General features: G+C 48.0%; 3 protein-coding genes across 6 annotated transcripts in view; 1 reads left to right on the top strand and 2 right to left on the bottom strand.

Annotated features, from left to right (window-relative positions):
• Positions 1-3178, bottom strand: part of gpr180 (G protein-coupled receptor 180) — a 37251-nt gene extending 34073 nt beyond the window's left edge. For 2 of the 4 annotated variants that reach the window (XM_030130410.1, XM_030130409.1), the window contains exons 1-3: positions 2919-3177; positions 962-1105; positions 777-874 (exon numbers count right to left, since the gene is read on the bottom strand). In XM_030130410.1, the coding sequence (XP_029986270.1) occupies positions 777-874; positions 962-1105; positions 2919-3057 (381 nt within the window). In that variant the 5' untranslated portion in view covers positions 3058-3177. Of the gene's footprint in view, positions 1-776; positions 875-961; positions 1106-2648; positions 2675-2918 lie in introns of those variants that run through there. The other 2 variants (XM_030130411.1, XM_030130412.1) reach the window with 2 other exon arrangements.
• Positions 3179-3584: 406 nt separating this feature from the next.
• Positions 3585-10404, top strand: tgds (TDP-glucose 4,6-dehydratase). Its single transcript, XM_030130404.1, has 12 exons — positions 3585-4154; positions 4379-4445; positions 4538-4606; positions 5114-5204; positions 6061-6290; positions 6368-6466; positions 8364-8423; positions 8510-8553; positions 8656-8821; positions 8921-8976; positions 9059-9156; positions 9864-10404. Exons 1-12 carry the CDS (start codon positions 4078-4080, stop codon positions 9926-9928), a joined length of 1122 nt encoding a protein of 373 aa, XP_029986264.1. The 5' UTR covers positions 3585-4077; the 3' UTR covers positions 9929-10404.
• Positions 10405-10745: 341 nt separating this feature from the next.
• Positions 10746-27141, bottom strand: part of LOC115416590 (ATP-dependent RNA helicase DDX3X-like) — a 34187-nt gene continuing 17791 nt past the window's right edge. Inside the window, exons 10-21 of the mRNA XM_030130408.1 lie at positions 26844-26979; positions 26285-26370; positions 25878-25889; positions 23252-23350; positions 22795-22955; positions 20661-20805; positions 19150-19294; positions 18626-18807; positions 18376-18493; positions 17956-18109; positions 17744-17868; positions 10746-15443 (exon numbers count right to left, since the gene is read on the bottom strand). Of these exons, the coding sequence (XP_029986268.1) occupies positions 15364-15443; positions 17744-17868; positions 17956-18109; positions 18376-18493; positions 18626-18807; positions 19150-19294; positions 20661-20805; positions 22795-22955; positions 23252-23350; positions 25878-25889; positions 26285-26370; positions 26844-26979 (1443 nt within the window). The 3' untranslated portion in view covers positions 10746-15363. The remainder of the gene's footprint in view (positions 15444-17743; positions 17869-17955; positions 18110-18375; positions 18494-18625; positions 18808-19149; positions 19295-20660; positions 20806-22794; positions 22956-23251; positions 23351-25877; positions 25890-26284; positions 26371-26843; positions 26980-27141) is intronic.

Raw genomic sequence — 27141 nt, 5'->3', positions numbered from 1 at the left:
TCAGCTCTACAACAACTCACCTGGGGAAGGCTTTAACTGGAGCGCAGCCGGACGGGCCAACGGCATCGCGCTGGAAGCTGCCACTCACACACATACACAAGGCTCTACACACACACAGGCAGGATATAATGGTGAAACTAAGAGTTTTTTAGGCAAACACGGGGGGTGATTTTGTGAAATTTGTAGGCTACCTATATTCAACCATTTCATGTGTGAATCACCGCGCCTGTGCCACTTCCTGAGTGTCACGTGATCTTCGGCGCGATGTATGATAGGGTAAACGTTAGATCGAGCAGCTCGGTACTCCATTGGTTTTCCTGGCCAAGATGTTATATTGAGGTTTTTTAGGTTGAATTTTTTTAGATTGCATTTGAAACATATTGTATTTGAGAATATTGAATTCAAAAAAATTTTTTTTTTTAATAATTGAATTCAGAATAAGAAAATCTATGTGTAAAAATTCAACAATTTAAAAAAAATTCAACTAAAAAAAAATTCAAATTACAAAATACAACCGTTCAAAAAAAAAAAATTATTGGAAAACACAACCTTTCAACCTAAATTATTGCAAAATACAAGCTTTCAATCTCTAATGGCACACATTTGCTTTGATAGTAAACACAAACAAGTCCGACACAAACAAGTAAACACAAACACACAACCCTAACCCAAAACGGAAGTCTTCAACATGTCCATCTCAAACTGTTGTCATGGAAACAGACTGAATCAGGGGTTACCTGCTGACAGGGTTAGGGTTGTGATGGAAACAGGCTTACCTGCTCACAGGTGTATTTATCGGCGTACAGGGCCCTCCAGGCCGTAGGGGTCACCAGGGGGGGGATGGTCTGGTTGTGTTCGTCCTGTCTGAGTTCAACTGAGGACAGAACAGGACAGGACAGTGAGACAGATAATCCAGTCCAGAAGAGGACTGGGTCCATACTGGTCTACATGCGGTCTTTACTGGTGAACTGGGCTCCAGCCAGTCTCTGAGAACAGCTGAGGTGGTCCAGGTCTGGGTCCATGTCCTGATACAGCAGCAGTCTGGACCCCTTTAGGACCGCTTCAGCCACGTTGTCCACTCTGACCACCAGGAGTCCACTGTCCCCTAAAAAAGACCAAGACCTTCAGTCCAATGTCCCCTAAAAAAGACCGAGACCTTAAGTCCACTGTCCCCTAAAAAAGACCGAGACCTTCAGTCCACTGTCCCCTAAAAAAGACCGAGACCTTAAGTCCACTGTCCCCTAAAAAAGACAGAGACCTTAAGTCCACTGTCCCCTAAAAAAGACCGAGACCTTAAGTCCACTGTCCCCTAAAAAAAGACAGAGACCTTAAGTCCACTGTCCCCTAAAAAAGACCGAGACCTTCAGTCCACTGTCCCCTAAAAAAGACCGAGACCTTAAGTCCACTGTCCCCTAAAAAAGACCGAGACCTTCAGTCCACTGTCCCCTAAAAAAGACCGAGACCTTAAGTCCACTGTCCCCTAAAAAAGACAGAGACCTTAAGTCCACTGTCCCCTAAAAAAGACCGAGACCTTAAGTCCACTGTCCCCTAAAAAAAGACAGAGACCTTAAGTCCACTGTCCCCTAAAAAAGACCGAGACCTTCAGTCCACTGTCCCCTAAAAAAGACCAAGACCTTAAGTCCACTGTCCCCTAAAAAAGACAGAGACCTTCAGTCCACTGTCCCCTAAAAAAGACCAAGACCTTAAGGCCACTGTCCCCTAAAAAAGACAGAGACCTTCAGTCCACTGTCCCCTAAAAAAGACCGAGACCTTAAGGCCACTGTCCCCTAAAAAAGACCGAGACCCTCAGTTCACTGTCCCCTAAAAAAGACCCGAGACCTTCAGTCAACTGTCCCCTAAAAAAGACAGAGACCTTCAATCCACTGTCCCCTAAAAAAGACCGAGACCTTCAGTTCACTGTCCCCTAAAAAAGACCGAGACCTTAAGGCCACTGTCCCCTAAAAAAGACCGAGACCTTCAGTCCACTGTCCCCTAAAAAAGACAGAGACCTTAAGGCCACTGTCCCCTAAAAAAGACAGAGACCTTCAGTTCACTGTCCCCTAAAAAAGACAGAGACCTTCAGTCCACTGTCCCCTAAAAAAGACCGAGACCTTAAGGCCACTGTCCCCTAAAAAAGACCGAGACCTTCAGTTCACTGTCCCCTAAAAAAGACCCGAGACCTTCAGTCAACTGTCCCCTAAAAAAGACAGAGACCTTCAGTCCACTGTCCCCTAAAAAAGACCGAGACCTTAAGTCCACTGTCCCCTAAAAAAGACCGAGACCTTCAGTTCACTGTCCCCTAAAAAAGACTGAGACCTTCAGTTCACTGTCCCCTAAAAAAGACCCGAGACCTTCAGTCAACTGTCCCCTAAAAAAGACAGAGACCTTCAGTCCACTGTCCCCTAAAAAAGACCGAGACCTTAAGTCCACTGTCCCCTAAAAAAGACCGAGACCTTCAGTTCACTGTCCCCTAAAAAAGACCGAGACCTTAAATCCACTGTCCCCTAAAAAAGACCAAGACCTTCAGTCCACTGTCCCCTATTACAGACACAAGGGTTAGGGTTAGTGTAGTCTCAGTTTTAGGGTTAATCTCAGTTTTAAATTTAGTTTTAATCTCAGTTTTATGTTTAGTTTAATCTCAGTCTTACCCTGGAACATGAATTGGGTGATAAACTGTCCATTTTGTTGCCTGGGTTAGGGTTAGTTTAATCTCAGTTTTAGTTTAATCTCAGTTTTACCCTGGAACATGAATTGGGTGATAAACTGTTCATTTTGTTGCCTGGGTTAGGGTTAGTTTAATCTCAGTTTTAGTTTAGTCTCAGTTTTACCCTGGAACATGAATTGGGTGATAAACTGTTCATTTTGTTGCCTGAGTTAGGGTTAGTTTAATCTCAGTTTTAGTTTAATCTCAGTCTTACCCTGGAACATGAATTGGGTGATAAACTGTCCATTCTGCTGTCTTGCCTCGTCGCTCTTAAAAAGTCCCGTCACAGTTTTTCCACAAACCTCTGGACTAAACCAAACAACGGCCACAAGTGTTGTAACTAAATGCGGCATTTTACGAAGTGTATCTTAAAATAATCAAGAAATAAACGTTAGCTTCTTAATTCAATGAGCCACGAAGTCAGAAGTAAAACAGCTGCTAAAAGCTAGCCGTCGTTAGCTAGCATCAAAGCAGAAGTGAAGTACCTGCTTATTAAAATAAAAGTATAATTTATATTATTTTGGAGGTTTATAAAGAATAGTCAAAATAGATTCACGCAAAAATTGTTTTTATAAGTCTAACTGTCTTAATTAGCAGATATACGTGCGCTCTTAAATGAAAAAAAAACAAATAAAATATCTTTATCTATTCTTATTTTGAGATCCCAAACCGGAAATTCAGGTTTATTATAGCCAGGGAATTACCGTTAACTACATAGGCACGCCTCTCACTTTGATTGACGGACGATTCACAGAATCAAACAGCGTGTTATTGATGACGTCACAGAAAGCAGCCAACAGGGTTGTCTTGCGCTAGCCGGACCGCCCATTTTCTACGTGTCAACACTGCCGGAAACCGGCCGCTACTGTCGTGCTCTACACCAGAGAGCAAGTGTACGGAAAGAAACAAGTCTGGTCAGTTTGAACAGTTAGGGTTAGGGTTAGAACAGTTAAACAGTTAGGGTTAGAACAGTTAAACAGTTAGGGTTAGAACAGTTAAACAGGGTTGGAACAGTTAAACAGTTAGGGTTGGAACAGTTAAACAGTTAGGGTTAGAACAGTTAAACAGTTAGGGTTAGGGTTAGAACAGTTAAACAGTTAGGGTTAGAACAGTTAAACAGTTAGGGTTGGAACAGTTAAACAGTTAGGGTTGGAACAGTTAAACAGTTAGGGTTAGAACAGTTAAACAGTTAGGGTTAGGGTTAGAACAGTTAAACAGTTAGGGTTAGAACAGTTAAACAGTTAGGGTTGGAACAGTTAAACAGTTAGGGTTAGGGTTACAGCTGAAACTGAGACACATAGTAGTGATATAAGGACGGTTCTTATTTATTATGGTGCGGTTTTCTTTGTGCCCTAACCCTAATTAACCCTTTGATGGGTGGGGGTGGGGGTCTGATGCAGAGGATGGATTACAGTAAAACTGTGGTGGTGACAGGAGGATCTGGGTTCATGTAAGCATTTAACCCTAACCCTAATATAGGGAAAGGCTAACCCTAACTCTAGGATGAAAGCTGTGTTTTCTCTGTGTTGTTTAAAGTTTTTTTTTTTATCTTTATAGAACAAACATGATCTGAAATAAACTAAACAGTATGTATTATATCATATTTCAAACAGGTGAATGTGTCCTGGTGTTCATTGTATTTCTCATTAAACTCCTGTTTTTCTCTTTGTGCAGAGGCTCTCACCTGGTGGTCCACCTGGTCAACACACACCCAGACTGGAGGATTATCAACCTGGACAATGTAAGGCAGATGGGGGGGGGGTCAACCTGGACAATGTAAGGCAGATGGGGGGAGTGTTCTCATCTACAGTCCAGGTCGTGTGTGTGTTGTAGTTGGATTACTGCTGCAGCCCCAGGAGTCTGGAGTGTGTGGAGGAGCGAGCAAACTACACTTTTATCAGGGTAGGAACAGAAACCTGGCAATGATACAGTCAACCTGTCAATAATCCAGTCAGTCTGTACTCAGTTGAGTTTGTCTGTGGATTTGATGATAGAATATTTAGGAACTGTTGTTTTTGGGATGGGGACTAAAATCAGGATATAGGGACTGTTCCAGTTTATACTAGTATGAGTAGAACTAGTCCAGTATGTGTGGGACTGTTCCAGTTCTTTATAGTTCGATCATATCTGATCATATCTAATCATCTGGTCTTAGATCTTCTAATCATCCATGCCTTGAATTGATTCTTAGTTAGTGTTTTATTTATCTGATCGTTTACAGACGGGAAACAGATGGAACCTTTTAACCAGAGACTAAACTAAACCTGAACCCTGTAGACCAGTTAGTTCAACAGAACCTGAACCTCAACCTGAACCTGAACAGTCCTGTAGAGGGTTAAAAGTGCACATGCATCAGAAACTGTTCAGGACTGAATGGTTCCAGTTTCAGTTTTCTGTTTGTGTCCACAGGGGGACGTGTGCAACCCCAGGGTGGTCCAACACCTGTTCAACTGCAACAACGTCGACATCATCTTCCACCTGGCAGCGAAGACGCATGTCGGTGAGAACCACAGTCTGAACACGGCCCCTCCCAGGGGTAGAACCAGAACAGTCACAGGGATAGAACTCATCCAGTCCCAGGGGTAGAACCAGAACAGAGTTTCAGAGTTGTGTATTTGTGCGTTTGAGTGTTTCAGAGTTGTGCGTTTGTGTATTTGTGTGTGTTTCAGTTGTGTATTTGTGTGTGTTTCAGTTGTGTATTTGTGTGTATTTCAGTTGTGTATTTGTGTGTGTTTCAGAGTCTTCCTTCCAGACCCCCTCCTTTTTCACAGTTGTGTATTTGTGTGTATTTCAGTTGTGCATTTGCGTGTGTTTCAGTTGTGTATTTGTGTGTATTTCAGTTGTGTATTTGTGTGTGTTTCAGAGTCTTCCTTCCAGACCCCCTCCTTTTTCACAGTTGTGTATTTGTGTGTATTTCAGTTGTGCATTTGCGTGTGTTTCAGTTGTGTATTTGTGTGTGTTTCAGTTGTGTATTTGTGTGTATTTCAGTTGTGTATTTGTGTGTGTTTCAGAGTCTTCCTTCCAGACCCCCTCCTTTTTCACAGTTGTGTATTTGTGTGTATTTCAGTTGGGCATTTGCGTGTGTTTCAGTTGTGTATTTTTGTGTATTTCAGTTGTGTATTTGTATTTGTGTGTGTTTCAGTTGTGTATTTGTGTGTGTTTCGGAGTCCTCCTTCCAGACCCCCTCCTTTTTCACAGTTGTGTATTTGTGTGTATTTCAGTTGTGCATTTGCGTGTGTTTCATTTGTGTATTTGTGTATTTTTGTGTATTTCAGTTGTGTATTTGTATTTGTGTGTATTTCAGTTGTGTATTTGTATTTGTGTGTGTTTCAGTTGTGTATTTGTGTGTGTTTCAGAGTCTTCCTTCCAGACCCCCTCCTCGTTCCAGAGGGTCAACATTGAAGGGACCCGGGTCCTGCTAAAGGAGGCCCATCAGGTCCATCAGGACCGGCACCGGCTGCAGCGCTTCATCTACGTCAGCACCGACGAGGTCTACGGAGCCTGGTCTGATCCGGGTCTGGACCAGCTGGGTCTGGACCAAGTGGGTCTGGACCAAGTGGGTCTGGACCAGCTGGGTCCGGACCAGGTGGGTCCACATGGCCTTCAGCCTCAGTTGGACTTGTGTGTAAATGTGAACTAGATCTGGTGTGTTTTTGTTCACAGGTGTTTGATGAGTCCAGTCCAATGAGACCCAGCAACCCCTACTCTGAAAGCAAGGCAGCAGCAGAGGACCTGGTCTACTCCTACTGGACCAGATACAAGGTCTGGACCCGGTTAGGGTCTGGGGTTAGGAGCAGAGGGCCTGGTCTACTCCTACTGGACCAGATACAAGGTCTGGACCCGGTTAGGGTCTGGGGTTAGGAGCAGAGGGCCTGGTCTACTCCTACTGGACCAGATACAAGGTCTGGTCTACTCCTACTGGACCAGATACAAGGTCTGGACCCGGTTAGGATCTGGGGTTAGGAGCAGAGGACCTCGTCTACTCCTACTGGACTAGATTCAAGGTCTGAACCCGGGTTAGGGTCTGGGATTAGGAGCAGAGGACCTGGTCTACTCCTACTGGACTAGATACAAGTTCTGGACCCGGTTAGGGTCTGGGGTTAGGGGCAGAGGACCTGGTCTACTCCTACTGGACCAGATACAAGGTCTGGACCCGGGTTAGGGTCTGGGGTTAGGAGCAGAGGGCCTGGTCTACTCCTACTGGACCAGATACAAGGTCTGGACCCGGGTTAGGGTCTGGGGTTAGGAGCAGAGGGCCTGGTCTACTCCTACTGGACCAGATACAAGGTCTGGACCCGGGTTATGGTCTGGGGTTAGGAGCAGAGGGCCTGGTCTACTCCTACTGGACCAGATACAAGGTCTGGACCCAGGTTAGGGTCTGGGGTTAGGAGCAGAGGGCCTGGTCTACTCCTACTGGACCAGATACAAGGTCTGGACCCAGGTTATGGTCTGGGGTTAGGAGCAGAGGGCCTGGTCTACTCCTACTGGACCAGATACAAGGTCTGGACCCGGGTTATGGTCTGGGGTTAGGAGCAGAGGGCCTGGTCTACTCCTACTGGACCAGATACAAGGTCTGGACCCGGGTTATGGTCTGGGGTTAGGAGCAGAGGGCCTGGTCTACTCCTACTGGACCAGATACAAGGTCTGGACCCAGGTTATGGTCTGGGGTTAGGAGCAGAGGGCCTGGTCTACTCCTACTGGACCAGATACAAGGTCTGGACCCGGGTTATGGTCTGGGGTTAGGAGCAGAGGGCCTGGTCTACTCCTACTGGACCAGATACAAGGTCTGGACCCGGGTTATGGTCTGGGGTTAGGAGCAGAGGGCCTGGTCTACTCCTACTGGACCAGATACAAGATCTGGACCCGGGTTAGGGTCTGGGGTTAGGAGCAGAGGGCCTGGTCTACTCCTACTGGACCAGATACAAGATCTGGACCCGGGTTAGGGTCTGGGGTTAGGAGCAGAGGGCCTGGTCTACTCCTACTGGACCAGATACAAGGTCTGGACCCGGGTTATGGTCTGGGGTTAGGAGCAGAGGGCCTGGTCTACTCCTACTGGACCAGATACAAGGTCTGGACCCAGGTTATGGTCTGGGGTTAGGAGCAGAGGGCCTGGTCTACTCCTACTGGACCAGATACAAGGTCTGGACCCAGGTTAGGGTCTGGGGTTAGGAGCAGAGGGCCTGGTCTACTCCTACTGGACCAGATACAAGGTCTGGACCCGGGTTATGGTCTGGGGTTAGGAGCAGAGGGCCTGGTCTACTCCTACTGGACCAGATACAAGGTCTGGACCCGGGTTATGGTCTGGGGTTAGGAGCAGAGGGCCTGGTCTACTCCTACTGGACCAGATACAAGATCTGGACCCGGGTTAGGGTCTGGGGTTAGGAGCAGAGGGCCTGGTCTACTCCTACTGGACCAGATACAAGATCTGGACCCGGGTTAGGGTCTGGGGTTAGGAGCAGAGGGCCTGGTCTACTCCTACTGGACCAGATACAAGATCTGGACCCGGGTTAGGGTCTGGGGTTAGGAGCAGAGGGCCTGGTCTACTCCTACTGGACCAGATACAAGATCTGGACCCGGGTTAGGAGTAAGCGTTAAGGGTTATGCTTAAGGGTCAGGGTCCGTTTTAAAGGATGTAAACTCTCCTTTCTGTCCATTCTAGTTTCCCGTCTTAATCACCAGGAGTAACAACGTCTACGGTCCTCGTCAGTTCACTGAGAAGGTGACGCTCGTTCACTCTTGTCTCATTTTCTCTGAATTTTCTTAAAGTTGACTCAGACTTTTGTTTTTTTCTTGTTCATTTTTCAGGTCATTCCCAGATTTGTCACACAGTTACAGAAGAACCAGAAGTGGTAGGTTTCCTTCCACCTGTGTGGCTGTGGAACCCCCCTGGGTAAGGGTTAAGGGTTAACCCTTACCCTAACCCTGGGTCTTAACCCTCTTCTTTTCTTCAGTACCATTCAAGGAACTCTCCCCAAATCCCGACACTTCCTGTTTGTTGACGACGTGGTCGACGCCTTCCTGCTGCTTCTGGAAAAAGGCTCAACAGGACAAGTCTACAATGTGGGCACCAGCTGTGAGATTCCCATCATGCAACTGGCCAGAGAACTTATTAAGATGGTGTGTGTGTGTGTGTGTGTGTGTGTGTGAACATGGTAATGTGAGCGCTGAGTGTGTGTCAGTAAATCAGGTTATTTATGAAATCTGTGTTCGGTTCAGGTCAAGAAGGTTCCGGATTCTGAACTCAACGACTGGATGGAGTTTGTTCCAGACAGGTGAGTTCAAACCGCACATGCACCTGTGGACTTACCCATAATGCACCTGTGGACCTACCCATAATGCACCTGTGCTCCCCAGGCCCCAGGTGGATCTGCGGTACCCCATCACATGTCAGAAGCTGCAGCAGCTGGGCTGGAGACCACAGGTGTCCTGGACCGAGGGGATCCATCAGACCGGTACCAAAACCACAACCAGGATGGGTTTACACACAAAATACACACTAAAACACACTAAACAAACACGCACGAAACACACACTAAACACTAGGCCTGTAACGGTACACGTACCGAACTGAACCATTTGTGTCCACACCTGTTCGGTTCGGTCCACAGCTGAACCCAAACGGAGCAGAATGATGAGAAAAAGAAAAAGGAACGAAAGGCGTCGTTTGATGCGGAACTTTGAATCCGTGCAAGTTTCACACAGACATATGGAAGGAGCACACATAGAGCTGAAACATGAAATAACAGCTGATTTAAGGTTTAAAAAAACAACAAATATGATGTGAACCTGGAAGGAACAGACTGCAGACCCTCCAGCATCAGTCCAGTTTGGATCAGTTCAGGTTCAGGTGAAAGACAACAACCAGGATAGGGTTAACCCTAACCCTAACCCTTTTCTTTCTTCCCGTACCGAACCGAAAAAAACTGAACTGTGGCTTTGAAAACTGAAAACATACTGAACCAAAAATTTTGTGTACCGTTACAGGCCTACTAAACACACACTAAACACACCCCATGGCTCCACAATTTTGTAACTGTGGAGTCCCCTCCAGTCCAGTCCAACTGCACATGTAAGAGTCCAGACCCCCCAGTCCAGTCCACATGTTAGTCCATCTACAGTCCACTCACACTGATCATACCTGTGTTCTTTGTCCTTCTAGTCAAATGGTACCAAGACAACCCAAACTTCTGGTCCGACCCCGGTGAGCCCAGCCTACTGGTCTGACCCCCCAGACCCCAGCCTACTGGTCCGAACCCCCAGACCCCAGCCTACTGGTCCGACCCTGGTGAGCCCAGAGTGAAGTGATCCTGAAAATGCTTCCAGAGGAGAACATGAGCACTGCCCCGGTCCTGGACTGTCAGGATGTGGACTGAGACCAGACCTGGTCCTGGTGGACTTCATTATTGGACTACAGCTCCAAACAGGAGCTGATGGAAAGAACTCAAACCTGTTTCCATGGTTTTGGACCAACAGTGCCAGCCAATGGGAAGGTGGGGCCTCCTTTTACCAAAGCAGAGTTTCACCTGGACATAAACACAGTTCATCAGTGTCACTGTTGGTTTGAATGGAGTTTGTTAATAATTTAATGTCATTAAAAAGGTTTGTCTGATCCAAACAGACCCAGGAACATGCAGCAGCTCCCTCTGCAGGTTCTGATTGTTCTCAGTTGTTGTTTCTGTGAATAAATCTATTTTCCTTCATGTGCATTTGAGTTTTATTCATTCACATCTGAGACTGTGGTCAGCAGACAGATGGACAGACAGATGGACAGATGGTCCCAGGGGTAAAACCTGAACAGTATTTGTTCTCAATAGTTCAGTCTGATATCAGTGAAAACATTCATTGGATGAAAATAGAAAATACTATGAACATGTTTTATTTACAAGTACTTCATATTTATTTTGGATCTTTTTGAGCACATATTTAGTGTTTAGTGGTCTGAGTGGGACAGGAGGAGTCCAGAATGTTTGACATGCACATAAAGGACACGAATACCAACCTTTGGGCTAAAAGTTTCCGATAAACAAACATTCAAACACTGTTTACATTTTAAATTCAAAGTTTTATTTGTGATAAAATCAGAACAGATGCACATTTTCTTCTTTTAATTCGTGCAGTGCTCCTCATCGTGCACAAACTGCTAAACTAATACACAAAGCAGATCCTAAACTAAAGGCCTCGACCAATCAGAAAGGGACTAGCGGCCACCCAGCCAATCAGCACAGGTCCTGTCACATCTGTGTCCAGTCAGACAGAAGCAGAGCCATGACAACTCGTCACTCAAAATGATCCAAAAGTAACTGGACTGTTTTTCACATATATGCCCCCCCCCCCCCCCCATTTCTGATTGGCCAGAAGCTCTGCCAGTGTGTGCACCACCACCACGTAAAGGCCTGAAAATATGAAAATATGCAAAAACCACGACAACAGAGCAAGAGATCCACAGTGAATCTGTTCAGAAAACATTCACAACAAGGAGAGGACGGAAGGAAAAGAAAAAAAACAAAACACTGACACTGGGTCTGTGGACGGCTACTGAGGATTATGATGATGATGATGATTATTATTATTATTATTATTAATAATAATAATAATTTACAATGCAGTCTTATCAAAGCAGGTTTCTGTTTCTAATGACTGAGTGGCTTCAAGGCACAGTGGACACCAAAACCCGGGCCAAACCAGGGCCACCCCTGGGCCAAACCCATGCCACACCCGGGCCAAACCAGTGCCAAATCCAGACCAAACCCCCACAGAGGACTGAAGTGGAAACCGTCCACATCCACTGACATCTACTGCACTGACTGTGGTCGTACGGTGTTTGGATGAGTGGGGCCGAGGGGGGGCAGGGGGCTGCAGTGGTAGTGTGTGTGTGTGTGTGTGTGTGTGAACAGGAAGTCCAGATAAAGTCTGGTACCTGAAGTCCAGATACAGTCTGGTACCTGAAGTCCAGATAAAGTCTGGTACCTCAAGTCCAGATAAAGTCTGGTACCTCAAGTCCAGATAAAGTCTGGTACCTCAAGTCCAGATACAGTCAGTACCTGCAGTTCTCCCTTCCATCCACCTCTGCTTTGGACTTCAATGTCCAACTCCATCTACTGGACTGCACTTCCCACAGTAGGACCTCCTTTATTTAGGACCAAAGACCCTAACCCCAGCAGATCCACGTTCAACCTTCAGAAAGCTGTTAGGAGTCCAAGCTGCAACAACATCTGATTATTATTATTATTATTATTATTATTATTATTATTATTATTCACATTTATTATTCACATTTATTATTCACATTAATTGGCTGCACTACCTGCTACTAAGTTTGTTAATTGTTAATTCAAGTAGTAGATGGTCCATAAATGCCCCTTGTAAAAAAGAACCAGTTCAACATCAGCCATGTCAGGAAAAAGGACTGATGAGAACCACAACAAAACATAAATATAAACACAAACATAAATATAAATATAAGAGGATCCACCTGTGGGCTTGGGTTTGTCTACCTGTGCAGGTGAACGGACAGGAGTCCATTTTCAACAACAACAACTGAACTAAACTAACCCTTCATGTGTCTCTAAACTAAGAAAAGTGCAGAGTCCATCCAGACTCCGACAAGAGATTGTCATTTGCAAATGTACGTAAAATGTACTGTCATGATGTGACTTCTTCCAGTCCTCCAGAAGGATCTGAGCTCCAGTCCTCCAGAAGGATCTGAGCTCCAGTCCTCCAGAAGGATCTGAGCTCCAGTCCTCCAGAAGGATCTGAGCTCCAGTCCTCCAGAAGGATCTGAGTTCCAGTCCTCCAGCCTCATCTGGTTCCTGTCAGCCTCACAGTGGAAGGGGGTTTTAAAGGTGCCGTATGAAGGATTGTGGCCAAATCTGATATTGCAATCACATTCCAAATACTGTAGAGCCTGGTGTCCCCTCCCCCTAACCCATAGTATTGTAAGTAGGACAGAATCCTACACCGGTAGCCTGTAAGTCCTACACTGGTATCCTGTTAGTCCTACACCGGTACCCAGTAAGTCCTACACAGGTACCCAGTAAGTCCTACACTGGTATCCTGTTAGTCCTACACTGGTATCCTGTTAGTCCTACACTGGTACCCGGTAAGTCCTACACCGGTACCCGGTAAGTCCTACACCGGTATCCTGTTAGTGCTACACTGGTATCCTGTTAGTCCTACACTGGTATCTGGTAAGTCCTACACCGGTACCCAGTAAGTCCTACACAGGTACCCAGTAAGTCCTACACTGGTATCCTGTTAGTCCTACCCCGGTACCCGGTAAGTCCTACACCGGTATCCTGTTAGTGCTACACTGGTATCCTGTTAGTCCTACACTGGTACCCGGTAAGTTCTACACCGGCACCCAGTAAGTCCTACACTGGTACCTGGTCCGTTCACTGGTACCTGGTCCGTTCACTGGTACCTGGTCTACTGAGTCTGTGATTGGTCGAAGCGTCCTAACTGTGCCCCCACAGGCTGGAGTCTGGAACCCCAAAAGTCCAGGACACTTGTCCAAAGCGTCCTAGGACACCCCAGTTTGTGCCTGTGACCTTCTCTGCTGGTCTGATGTGGGCTGACCCAGCTCTACTCACAGGAAACAGATGATTTAAAGGTTCAGACCTTCAACTGATCCAGAAACTAGAAGAAAAGTATAGAAGGTGGAGAAAATAGGTAGAAGGAACTAAACCTGCAATGGACTGGTCTGGACCAGTGGACTGGTCTGGACTAGTGGACTGGTCTGGACCAGTGGACTGGTCTGGACCTGTGGACTGGTCTGGACCTGAAGTGGACCGTCTGGACCAAAAAACACTAGCAGATGTTTTTCATCTTGGTCCTGCTTTGTCAAAGCCACAGATCCAACTCCCGCCCCCCCCCCCCCCCCCCAACACACACACACACACACACACACACACACAGATCCCATCACCACCCACACAGATCTGATGGTCCAGTGTTTTACCCATAATCCTTTGGTTCAGTGGAGCTTCTTCTCGGTTTTGAAAACAGATCAAGTATCTTTATTTTATCCAGTTTGTCTATTTCAGGTTAACAAGAAGAATTCAGATGTTTTTGGTTAACTCTAACCACCACTGGGTTAACCCTAACCCTAACCACCACTGGGTTAACCCTAACCCTAATCCTACCAGTCGTGGTATTATTTGAGAATCAGCTGATCAGTCCTTCTGTCAGAGTCCAGTCCACAGATCTAGAACCTGATCTGAGACACTGTTTTGGTTTTTCCCAAGGTTTGATTTAGTTCCCGTTTAGTTTGTTTCCTTCCCAACAGTAAAAAATTAAAACAGGTTCAAACTGATACATGACAGTAAATATACATGAGAGGACCTGGAGACTGAGGTTCATGTGTGATGGAAATAAAAATAAAGAACAGACAACGTTCAGATTTGTTAAAGGCACAGGACACAAACTAAGGGTTCTGCAGGATGTTCTGTTCCAAACCAACCTGAGTGTGGTTAGAATATGAACCACCACTAATGCTGTTTCCTGGTGTCACTGAGCGCTTCAGTTGATCAGACCTGGGTGACATTAACACCACAAAGACTTTGAAAAGGTAGACAAAGAAGAAAAGGAGGCATTTCTGTGGTCCCTGTGAAGTGTCCCAGTGGGAGGCCTCAGCCTGTTCCCATGTTCCACCTTAAACACACACCTGTGTTCATGTTCCACCTTAAACACACACCTGTGTTCATGTTCCACCTTAAACACACACCTGTGTTCATGTTCCACCTTAAACACACACCTGTGTTCATGTTCCACCTTAAACACACACCTGTGTTCCTCACAGGTGCCTGGCTCTGCTGTCTACGGAAGAGAAAAGGATCCTGGGCCAGTGAAGGGACACCAGGAGCCTGGACCACATAGAAGGTGAAGGGACAGCAGGATCCTGGAGCCTGGACCACATAGAAGGTGAAGGGACAGTAGGATCCTGGAGCCTGGACCACATAGAAGGTGAAGGGACAGTAGGATCCTGGAGCCTGGACCACATAGAAGGTGAAGGGACAGTAGGATCCTGGAGCCTGGACCACATAGAAGGTGAAGGGACAGCAGGATCCTGGAGCCTGGACCACATAGAAGGTGAAGGGACAGCAGGATCCTGGAGCCTGGACTACATAGAAGGTGAAGGGACAGTAGGATCCTGGAGCCTGGACTACATAGAAGGTGAAGGGACAGTAGGATCCTGGCCAGCGGAGCGTCAGTGAAGCCCCCACTTCAGAGTCCAGGGACAGAAGGCTAGTTGTGGACGTCTTAGTGTCAGGACATTTGTAGACGGTCCAGGAACACTTCCAGTTTTCTTTCAACAGGGTTCAAACTGTATTTACTGAACTGTTCATTTCACAGTAACTGGGACTAGTTAAAAACTAACTGATCCCTGCCCGGTGTGGTCTAATCTGAGTGATGAGATCCACCTTAAAGCAAAACTGGACAACAAACTAGAGGGTGGTGTGAAGAAACCAAAGGTGGGTTCAAAACAGAAGAAAGAACTGGATCTAAATGAGTGTCAACAGTTTGGAACATGAGTGTTGGATCTGGAGTGACAACGAAGGCAGACGAGTGCAGAAAAGAAAGAGGACCAAGGAAAGAAAAGAGACAAAAGAGGACAGGGTGGAGGCAGGCTAGTGGCCCCACCACCCTGTGATGGACCAGTTCTAGTTGCCCCACCAGTCAACCTGGGAGTGAGAGTAGTTGCCTCCATAGCTGTCGCTTCCATAGAAGTTGCCAAAACCACCTGAGGGGAAATACAAGTCAAGTTAATAATGAGCAATTCATGAAGCAATGGTTCATTTACAGTCATTTACAATTTAAAGCTGCAGGACTGGTTTTGTGTCCCCACTGGACTGTTCTGATGGTTCCACTGGACTATTCTGATGGTTCCACTGGACTGTTCTGATGGTTCCACTGGACTGTTCTGATGGTTCCGCTGGACTATTCTGATGGTTCCACTGGACTGTTCTGATGGCCCCACTGGACTGTTCTGATGGTTCCACTGGACTATTCTGATGGTTCCACTGGACTATTCTGATGGTTCCACTGGACTATTCTGATGGTTCCGCTGGACTATTCTAATGGCTCCACTGGACTATTCTAATGGTTCCACTGGACTGTTCTGATGGCCCCACTGGACTGTTCTGATGGTTACACTGGACTGTTCTGATGGTTCCACTGGACTATTCTGATGGTTCCGCTGGACTATTCTAATGGCTCCACTGGACTATTCTGATGGTTCCACTGGTCAGAGCAGAATGATGAAGTCTGTCCCCGGTGTGGAACCGGTTTTCTGTCTGCGGTAAATGGACCTGGTGGTGCAGACGCTGATAGGACTGTTATCTGGTATTCTATCCCAGTTCCCCATGGGTGAAGGTGGGGTACACCCTGGACCTGTCTTCAGTTCAGCACAGGGTTGATGTACACATGAACAACCATTGACTCTACAGTGGTTTTAGTTGACCCTAACCAATTATCCAGTAATGTCAAATGCTCAAAATCATGTTTTTTTGCTTTTACTTAATCCAGATGTGTTCATTAAAGTTTTCTCAGTGAAATACCAGTGCAGTGCTGAATGGTCTTTATAGAGATCTGAACCATGGAAAAAAGAAAAAGAACTGAACAAACTACAGACTGTCCATCCAATAATCCCTCCTCCATCATAACCAGTGCACTAGCCATAGTAAAGGATCACCATCACAACGGAAACCTGCACTAGGAGGAAGGACCAGGTGTGCAGCGTTGCTCAACTGCACCTGAACGTCAGCATTTACAGGTTCTGGAACGTCTGAAGGAAATGAGCCCACACTGCAGAGAAGGTCCACTTGAAGAGACTGAAGTGAGTTTGGAATTTACACCAGTTTAAGCAGGACATACTGACTACTAAGTGGACTAACTAACCCTAACCCGAACCCTACCCACTGTGCATGAGTGGGGGGGAAATCCTCCGTCCACCTGACCAGGATATCTGGTCAAAGCCACCGGGGCAGTAAAGGCTAAAGGGTGTGGTTTTTCTGTAGGTGACGTATGCACCCCTTCCAGGGTTAGGGGTAGGGTTAGCCCCTTCCAGGGTTAGGGTTAGGGTTAGCCCCTTCCAGGACCCAAACAGAGCAGTCACAGGTTTTGGTTCCAATTGGATGTTCAACAGGACCAGTCCATGTGGATCAGCTGACAGTATTTGTGTGGGCTGGAACAGGGCCAGTCCATGTGGACCAGTCCAGTATTTGTGTGGGCTAGAACAGGACCAGTCCATGTGGATCACAGAAGCTTCCACATGCTTGCATGGGATGGTGGGTCTGGACTAACATCAGGGTCTATGGAAGACCATCCTGTCTACCACCTGGAACTGGATTCAACAGTGACGTGCACAGAGGGAGTGTGGTAGTCCAAATCTGGTCTGATAGGGGAACACCTCAAACCTTTAAACATGCTTCTTTAAGCTGATCCCTGGGGGAACATGCCTTAAAGGGCCCAAATGAGCTTCAGTTTAAATGGATTTAAAGAAGCGACTATGTCAACAAAGGATGGGTCTGTTGTAGAGCTGGAGGACCAGGAAAGACCAGACAGAAGATTCTAAAAAAACTGGACTTAGAAGGCTCCATTTTTCACTTAACTGCTCAAACAATGCCCAGCTGGTGCCTATAAACAAATGTTTAAAACGTACCATACCCGTCCTGTGCCATTCTTCAAAGACCGAGTCCTGACAGGATGGTTTGAAGAGGTGGGGCTTAAGGGAGAAGAGCTGGGTAGGCCCAAATGTTTCCTGAATTGGGCTCAGATTTGTGTTGAACCACCAGGTTTTGGTTAGTTTGAGTGAGGATCCAAGGAATGCAAGAATTGAAGAACTCTCATTTCACTGTAACTCCAGCGTCAGGAGAGTCAGGTCGGCCGGAGCAGGAGGACCAAAATACCAGGCAACGCAAGTTAGCAACCAAATAGTAGAGGCGAAAGTTTGGTAGTGCCAGTAGAGTCAGAACTGCAGCTGGACTTTCCTAACCCCAGTAGGACCACAACCCAGTGCACATGCTCAGATCAGACCCTCACCTCCGCCAAATCCACGGTTCCCTCCGTGTCCGGCCTGGCTGCGACTTCCACGGCCTCCGAACCCACTCGTGTTGCCTCCGGCGGCCGTCTGGCGATAATCCCGTGCTCCGAACCCCCCAGAGAACCTGAGGGTTAGAAGGTCATTATTGTGGCTTCATTCATTAGGGACATCTCAGGTTTCAGAGTCCAGGTCCACTCAAACCCCCACAGACCTCTTAGAGCGCCCCCTGTTGCTGCTCTTGTGCTGGTGTTCGTAGGCCAAGCTCTCCAGCCATGATGGGACTTCCTGTTTGGCCTCGACCAGGATGTCCAGGAGATCTTTAGTGATGTTCCCGTTCTTATCGTTGAAGAACGACGTGGCCAGTCCTGCAGGAACCACACACCTGTCAGTTAGCATGGACGTTTGGAATCCAAGACAAACCTTTATGGACACGTTCAACAGTCACACCTGGAACTACTGCAGGTGCACCTGAAAGTAGGCACTGGACAGGTTTTCTGTGGTAAATGACCACAAAGAAGGGCCTGAATGATGAGGTGAGCTGAATGAAGACAACCTCAAGGGCTTTAGGACCCCTCAAACAACAACACAAAGACAGACCGTAAAGAGGGCCACAGGTGGACCTTCTGCTTACCCAGGTTTCCTACTCGGCCTGTTCGTCCGATGCGGTGCACGTATTCCTCAATGTCACTGGGCAGGTCAAAGTTAATGACATGTTTGACGTTGGAGATGTCCAGACCCCGGGCAGCGACCTGACAACAGACCAGACCAAAGGTTATAAACACTAGGAGGAGGAGGTCTACACTAGTCTGTATGTTCAGGGTTAGGGTTGGGCTGTCTATGGTAAGCCTGTATGTCCAGGGTTAGGCTGTGTGCTCACTGACCGCCGTGGCCACCAGAATGGGACACTTTCCGGATCGGAACTGGTTCAGCGCCTCCTCTCGGTCCCTCTGAGAACGGTCGCCATGGATACTGGTGCAGGCGTAGCCTTCCCTATACAGGAAGTCCTCCAAGGCATCGGCACCTTTTTTGGTCTCCACAAAAACCAAAGTCAAAGAGTCTTTACCTGGTCCAAACCAAAACAAACCACAGGTTAAAGACGAGTGGGAAATATTAATAAAACCATTCAAACAATTCATTCACCACAACAAACCGTCTGAAGTTTCAGGTCCCCGTTTGGTCAAATGTCCAGTACACACAGGGTTTCAGACTCTGGGTCAGGGTTAGGGTCAGGTAGGGGTCTGGGGTCAGGCTCTGGGTTGGGTCAGGGGTCAGACTCTGTATGTGGGTCAGGGGTCAGACTCTGGGTTGGGGTCAGGGGTCAGGTGGGGGTCAGACTCTGGGTTGGGGTCAGGGGTCAGACTCTGGGTCAGGGGTCAGACTGTGGGGGACCATGTGCTGGACTCACCTGTAGCGCTCAGCAGGTCCAGCAGGAAGGACCTCTTGTCGCTGTCCTCCACCCACACCACCTTCTGTGTGATGTTCTCAGAGGTGGAGCCCACTCTGCCCACCGCCAGGAAGATGTAGTCCTCCAGGAAGTCCCGGGCCAGGATCTGAAGGGGGACCAGGTTCTGTTTTACTGACACTGGTATGTGGTATGTATGTTATGGATGAATAAATACAGGAGGGTCTGTGGTGGTCCAGGAGGGTCTGTGATAGCTCAGGAGGGTCTGTGATAGCTCAGGAGGGTCTGTGATGGTTCAGGAGGGTCTGTGATGCTCCAGGAGGGTCTGTGATGGTTCAGGAGGGTCTGTGATGGTCCAGGAGGGTCTGTGATGGTTCAGGAGGGTCTGTGATGGTCCAGGAGGGTCTGTGATGGTTCAGGAGGGTCTGTGATGGTCCAGGAGGGTCTGTGATGGTTCAGGAGGGTCTGTGATGGTCCAGGAGGGTCTGTGATGGTCCAGGAGGGTCTGTGATGGTCCAGGAGGGTCTGTGATGGTTCTGGAGGGTTAGAGGGTTTACTGATTCAGAGCTAGTTCTGATACACAGGACAAAGAACAGGAAAGAATCCAGTCCACATGGTTCCTAATGTGAGCCCACATGGTCCTAATGCGAGCCCAGAAGGTCCTGCTGCGAGTCCAGATGGTCCTACTGCGAGTCCAGATGGTCCAACTGCGAGTCTACATGGTCCTACAACGGGTCCAGATGGTCCTAATGCGAGTCCAGATGGTCCTAATACGAGTCCAGACGGTCCTACTGCGAGTCCAGATGGTGTTACTGCGAGTCCAGGTGGTCCTATTGCAAGCCCAGATGGTACTAATACGAGTCCAGATGGCCAAACTTCGATTCCAGATGGTCCTACTGCGAGTCCAGATGGTCCTACTGTGAGCCCAGATGGTTCGAATGAAAGTCTAGATGGTCCTACTGTGAGTCCAGATGGTCCTAATGCGAGTCAAGATGGTCCTAATGAAAGTCTAGATGGACCTACTGTAAGTCCAGATGGTCCTAATGACAGTCTAGATGGTCCTACTGTGAGTCCAGATCGTCCTAATGTGAGTCCAGATGGTCCTACTGCGAGTCCAGATACGCAAGTCTCGACGGTCCTAATACGAGTCCAGATGGTCCTAGTGCAAGTCCAGATGGTCCTAATGCAAGTCCAGAACACTGGACCAGACCTTCAACTAGGTGGATTTATTTGTACCTGGATCTCTTTGGGGAAGGTGGCGTTGAACATCATGATCTGGGTTAGGGTTAGGGGTGCAGTTGGACCTAGATCTGGGTCTGGGTTAGGGTTGGGGGTGCATTTGGACCTGGGTCTGAGTTAGGGATAGGGGTGCAGTTGGACCTAGGTATGGGTCTGGGTTAGGGGTGCAGCTGGACCTAGGTTAGGGTTGGGGGTGCAGTTGTACCTGGATCTGGGTCTGGGTCAGGGTTGGGGGTGCAGCTGTACCTGGGTCTGGGTCAGGGGTGCAATTGTACCTGGATCTCTTTGGGGAAGGTGGCGCTGAACATCATGGTCTGGCGGATCCCTTTGGGGGGCATGGTGTCCTGTTCTACGATACGTCGAATCTGAGGTTCGAAGCCCATGTCCAACATACGATCGGCCTCATCCAGAACCAGGTAACTGGACACAGAACACAGTCAGTGGACCCAACAGAACCAGACATGATCCCAAAAGAACCCAACAGAGTCAACAAAACCCAACAGAACCCAATAGAACCCAAAAGCACCCAGAAGAACCCAACAGAGCCCAACAGAACACAGCAGAACCAGACATGAACCCAACAGAACTGAAAAGAAACCAGCAGAACCCAACAGAGCCCAACAGAACCCAACAGAACCAGACACGAACCCAACAGAACCAGACATGAACCCAACAGAACCTAAAAGGACCCAGCAGAACCCAACAGAACCAACACAACCCAACAGAACCAGACATGAACCCAACAGAACCCAAAAGAACCCAGCAGAACCAGACAGAACTCAACAGAACAGTCCAGTCCTAGTGGTCTTCTTTTTTTGGTCCTTTGGGTCTTACTTGCAGTAGTCTAGTCCTATTTGTCCACTTTTTTGGGTCCTTTAGGTCTTACTTGCAGTAGTCCAGTCCCAGTTTGCCTCTTTTTTGGTCCTAACTTGCAGTAGTCCAGTCCCAGTTTGCCTCTTTCTGGTCCCTTTCTGGTCCTTACTTACAGTAGTCCAGTCCCAGTTTGCCTTTTTTTTGGTCCTTTCTTGGTCCTCTTTTTCAGTCCTTTCTGGTCCTTACTTGCAGTAGTCCAGTCCCAGTTTGCCTCTCTTTTGGTCCTCTTTCTGGTCCTTACTTGCAGTAGTCCAGTCCCAGTTTGCTTTTTTTTTTGGTCCTCTTTTTGGTCCATTTGGTCCTTATCCAGAGTAGTCCAGTCTCAGTTTGCCTCTTTTTTTTGGTCCTCTGTTTTTTGGTCCTTTTGGTCTATACCCACAATAGTCCAGTCCCAATTTGCCTCTTTTTTTTGGTCCTTTTGGTCCTTACCCACAGTAGGCCAGTCCCAGTTTGCCTCTTTTTGGTCCTTTTGGTCCTTATCCACAGTAGTCCAGTCCCAGTTTGCCTCTTTTTTTTGGTCCTTTTGGTCCTTACCAACAGTAGTCCAGTCCCAGTTTGCCTCTTTTTTTTGGTCCCTTCTTGGTCCTCTTTTTCAGTCCTTTCTGGTCCTTACTTGCAGTAGTCCAGCCCCAGTTTGCCTCTTTTTTGGTCCTTACCCACAGTAGTCCAGTCCCAGTTTGCCTCTCTTTTGGTCCTCTTTTTTGGTCCTCTTTCTGGTCCTTACTTGCAGTAGTCCAGTCCCAGTTTGCTTCTTTTTTTGGTCCTCTTTTTGGTCCATTTGGTCCTTATCCAGAGTAGTCCAGTCTCAGTTTGCCTCTTTTTTTTGGTCCTCTGTTTTTTGGTCCTTTTGGTCTATACCCACAATAGTCCAGTCCCAGTTTGCCTCTTTTTTTGGTCCTTTTGGTCCTTACCAACAGTAGGCCAGTCCCAGTTTGCCTCTTTTTGGTCCTTTTGGTCCTTATCCACAGTAGTCCAGTCCCAGTTTGCCTCTTTTTTTGGTCCTTTTGGTCCTTACCCACAGTAGTCCAGTCCCAGTTTGCCTCTTTTTTTGGTCCTTTTGGTCCTTACCCACAGTAGTCCAGTCCCAGATTGCCTCTTTTTTTGGTCCTTTTGGTCCTTACCCACAGTAGTCCAGTCCCAGTTTGCCTCTTTTTTTGGTCCTTTTGGTCCCTACCCACAGTAGTCCAGTCCCAGATTGCCTCTTTTTTTGGTCCTTTTGGTCCTTACCCACAGTAGTCCAGTCCCAGTTTGCCTCTTTTTTTGGTCCTTTTGGTCCTTACCCACAGTAGTCCAGTCCCAGATTGCCTCTTTTTTTGGTCCTTACCCACAGTAGTCCAGTCCCAGTTTGCCTCTTTTTTTGGTCCTTTTGGTCCCTACCCACAGTAGTCCAGTCCCAGATTGCCTCTTTTTTTGGTCCTTTTGGTCCTTACCCACAGTAGTCCAGTCCCAGATTGCCTCTTTTTTTGGTCCTTTTGGTCCTTACCCACAGTAGTCCAGTCCCAGATTGCCTCTTTTTTTGGTCCTTTTGGTCCTTACCCACAGTAGTCCAGTCCCAGTTTGCCTCTCTCCATCATGTCCACCAGTCTTCCAGGCGTTGCCACCAGTAGATGACATCCTCTGTCCAAGTCTCGGATCTGTTGTCCGATGTCAGCTCCTCCGTAAACCACACAGGGACGAACTCTGGACCTGTAGGAAAACTGCACACACACACACACACACACACACACACACACACACACACACGAGGACGTCCGTCTTTCAGTCCGTCCATCCGTGTGTCTGTCTGTCCGTCCGTCCTTCAGTCCGTCCGTCCATCCCCTGTCCATCCATCCGTTTGTCCGTCTGTCTGTCCGTCCATCCATCCGTTTGTCCGTCTGGCCTTCAGTCCGTCCGTCCATCCCCTGTCCATCCATCCGTTTGTCCGTCCGTCCGTCCGTCCATCCCCTGTCCATCCATCCGTTTGTCCGTCCGTCCCCTGTCCGTCCGTGCTCACCTTGCGTGCTTCGTCGTAGATCTGCAGCGCCAGTTCTCTGGTTGGAGCCAGGACCAGGGAGATGGGGAACTGTTTACGACAACCCAACTTCACATTGTCCTGCACAGAAGACCAGGAAGACCAGGGTCTGAACCATGGACCAGAACCAGACTAGAACCCAAGGCCAGGATCTGAAACATGAACCAGAACCAGAACACAAGCCTAGAGTCTGAAACATGGACCAGATCCAGAATCAGACCAGAACCCAAGCCCAGAGTCTGAAACATGGACCAGAACCAGACCAGAACCAGAACCCAAGGCCAAGGTCTGAAACATGGACCAGAACCAGACCAGAACCAGAATCCAAGGCCAGGGTCTGAAACATGGACCAGAACCAGAACCCAAGGCCAATGTCTGAAACATGGACCAGACCAGAACCCAAGGCCAGAGTCTGAAACATGGACCAGAACCCAAGGCCAGGGTCTGAAACATGGACCAGAACCAGAACACAAGCCTAGAGTCTGAAACATGGACCAGAACCAGAACCAGACCAGAACCTAAGGGCAGAGTCTGAAACATGGACCAGAACCAGACCAGATCCAGAACCCAAGGCCAGGGTCTGAAACATGGACCAGAACCAGACCAGAACCAGAACCTAAGGACAGAGTCTGCAACATGGACCAGAATCAGACCAGAACCCAAGGCCAATGTCTGAAACATGGACCAGACCAGAACCCAAGGCCAGAGTCTGAAACATGGACCAGAACCCAAGGCCAGGGTCTGAAACATGGACCAGAACCAGAACCCAAGGCCAGAGTCTGAAACATGGACCAGAACCAGAACCCAAGGCCAATGTCTGAAACATGGACCAGACCAGAACCCAAGGCCAGAGTCTGAAACATGGACCAGAACCAGAACCCAAGGCCAATGTCTGAAACATGGACCAGACCAGAACCCAAGGCCAAAGTCTGAAACATGGACCAAAACCAGAACCCAAGGCCAGGGTCTGAAACATGGACCAGAACCAGAACCCAAGGCCAGAGTCTGAAACATGGACCAAAACCAGAACCCAAGGCCAGGGTCTGAAACCTGGACCAGAACCAGAACCCAAGGCCAGAGTCTGAAACATGGACCAGAACCCAAGGCCAGAGTCTGAAACATGGACCAGAACCAGACTAAACAAGCTAAACTAAACCTGAAGTGTTCTGAGCCAAACTCCCTCCAGAAAGTAGAGTTCAGGGAAACGTTCTCAAATAAAGTAGGTGTCCCCTGTAGGTGAAGTAGGTGTCCCTGTAGGAACACAGTGTCCCCTGTAGGTACGGTAGGTTTCCCTTGTAGGTGCGGTAGGTGTCCCTGTAGGTGCGGTAGGTGTTCCCTGTAGGTGCAGTGTCCCCTGTAGATGCGGTAGGTGTCCCCTGTAGGTGCAGTAGGTGTCCCCTGTAGGTGCAGTGTCCCCTGTAGGTGCAGTAGGTGTCCCCTGTAGGTGCAGTGTCCCCTGTAGGTGCAGTAGGTGTCCCCTGTAGGTGCGGTAGGTGTCCCCTGTAGGTGCGGTAGGTGTCCCCTGTAGGTGCAGTAGGTGTCCCCTGTAGGTGCAGTATCCCTTGTAGGTGCAGTAGGTGTCCCCTGTAGGTGAAGTAGGTGTCCCTGTAGGTGCAGTAGGTGTCCCTGTAGGTGTCCCTTGTAGATGCGGTAGGTGTCCCCTGTAGGTGCAGTAGGTGTCCCTGTAGGCACAGTGTCCCCTGTAGGTGCGGTAGGTTTCCCTTGTAGGTGCGGTAGATGTCCCTGTAGGTGCAGTAGGTGTCCCCTGTAGGTGCAGTGTCCCCTGTAGGTGCAGTAGGTGTCCCCTGTAGGTGCAGTGTCCCCTGTAGATGCGGTAGGTGTCCCCTGTAGGTGCAGTAGGTGTCCCCTGTAGGTGCAGTGTCCCCTGTAGGTGCAGTAGGTGTCCCCTGTAGGTGCAGTAGGTGTCCCCTGTAGGTGCAGTAGGTGTCCCCTGTAGGTGCAGTAGGTGTCCCCTGTAGATGCGGTAGGTGTCCCCTGTAGGTGCAGTGTCCCCTGTAGGTGCAGTAGGTGTCCCCTGTAGGTGCGGTAGGTGTCCCCTGTAGGTGCAGTGTCCCCTGTAGATGCGGTAGGTGTCCCCTGTAGGTGCAGTGTTCCCTGTAGGTGCAGTAGGTGTTCCCTGTAGGTGCAGTAGGTGTTCCCTGTAGGTTCAGTAGATGTAAGACAGAGCCCTGGACTAATCCAACAGTCCCTACCCTCTGTTCAAACAGATGAACACAGCTCAGTCCCAAACTGGGACCAAACCAACCCAAAGAAAGGAGACCATGTGACCCTGAACCTGATACCTGATGAGCACTGAAGACCACCTACACACAGAGAAACGAGAGGGAGCCTAAGACTAAGACTTAACCTAAGCCTAACCCTAACCCTAAGACTAAGACTAACCCTAACCCTAAGACCAAGCCTAACCCTAAAACTAACCCTAACCCTAAGACTAACCCTAAGACCAAGATGAACCCTAAGACTAACTCTAAGACTAAGACTAACCCTAACCCTAAGACCAAGCCTAACCCTAAGACTAACCCTAAGACTAACCCTAAGACCAAGACGAACCCTAAGCCTAAGCCTTGTCCTGTTGAATCTTGAATACCTGTCCAGAGGCCTTGGACAGTTGAATATATACAGTTGAATATGTATAATTGAATATATACAGTTGAATATGAACTGTTAAATATGTACAGTTGAACATGTACAGTTCAATACGTACAGTTGAATACGTACAGTTGAACATGGACAGTTAAACATGGACAGTTGAACACGTACAGTTGAACACGTACAGGTGAATATGGACAGTTGAATATATACGGTTGAATATGTACAGCTGAATATATACAGTTGAACATGGACAGTTGAACATGGACAGTTGGACATGTACAGTTGAACATGGACAGTTGAACATGTACAATTGAATATGTACAGTTGAATATTTACAGTTGAATATGGACAGCTGAATATATACAGTTGAATATATACAGTTGAATATGGACAGTTGAATACCTTGGTTGCGTTCAGGGCCTCTCCTGGTCCTTGGCTGTAGATCTGACTTAGGATCGGCAAAAGGAACGCTGCAGTCTTCCCAGAACCTGCAGGTCAAAGGTCAAACGTCACTGCAGATACAGGTCAAAGGTCACTGCAGACACAGGTCCAGTTAAAGGTCACTGCAGACACAGGTCAAAGGTCACTGCAGACGTGACACAGGTCAAAGGTCACTGCAGACACAGGTCCGAGGTCACCACAGACACAGGTCAAAGGTCACTGCAGACAGGTCCAGTTAAAGGTCACTGCAGACACAGGTATAAGGTCACTGCAGACACAGGTCCAGTTAAAGGTCACTGCAGACACAGGTCCAAGGTCACCACAGACACAGGTCAAAGGTCACTGCAGACAGGTCCAGTTAAAGGTCACTGCAGACACAGGTCAAAGGTCACTGCAGACACAGGTCCAGTTAAAGGTCACTGCTCTGTCCTTCATGTTGTGATGTGACAGAGTGGGTTTGGTCTTTGGTTAGGGTTAGGGGTCCTACTGTACTGGTCTGGGGTTGGGGGTCGTACCGTACCGGTCTGTGCACAGGCCATCAGGTCCCTCTTGGACTTGACTATTGGAATGGCATGCTTCTGAACAGGGGTGGGTCTGGTGTACCGACTCAGACAGATGTTCCCCATGATGATCTCACCCAAGTCCACATCCTGGAACTGAGGAGGACATATACACACATGTACACATATCCACACATATATACACACATATACATATCCACACATATATACACACATGTACACATACACACATATATACACACAGTGTATTTATCTCATAACAGTAACAGTAAACAGACAAAACCAACCACCACAGTT

Source organism: Sphaeramia orbicularis, unplaced genomic scaffold, assembly GCF_902148855.1.
Source record: "Sphaeramia orbicularis unplaced genomic scaffold, fSphaOr1.1, whole genome shotgun sequence".
Taxonomy (NCBI): domain Eukaryota; kingdom Metazoa; phylum Chordata; class Actinopteri; order Kurtiformes; family Apogonidae; genus Sphaeramia; species Sphaeramia orbicularis.
Note: the sequence above shows the minus strand (reverse complement) of the source record. Positions and strands in the feature narration are given on the sequence as shown.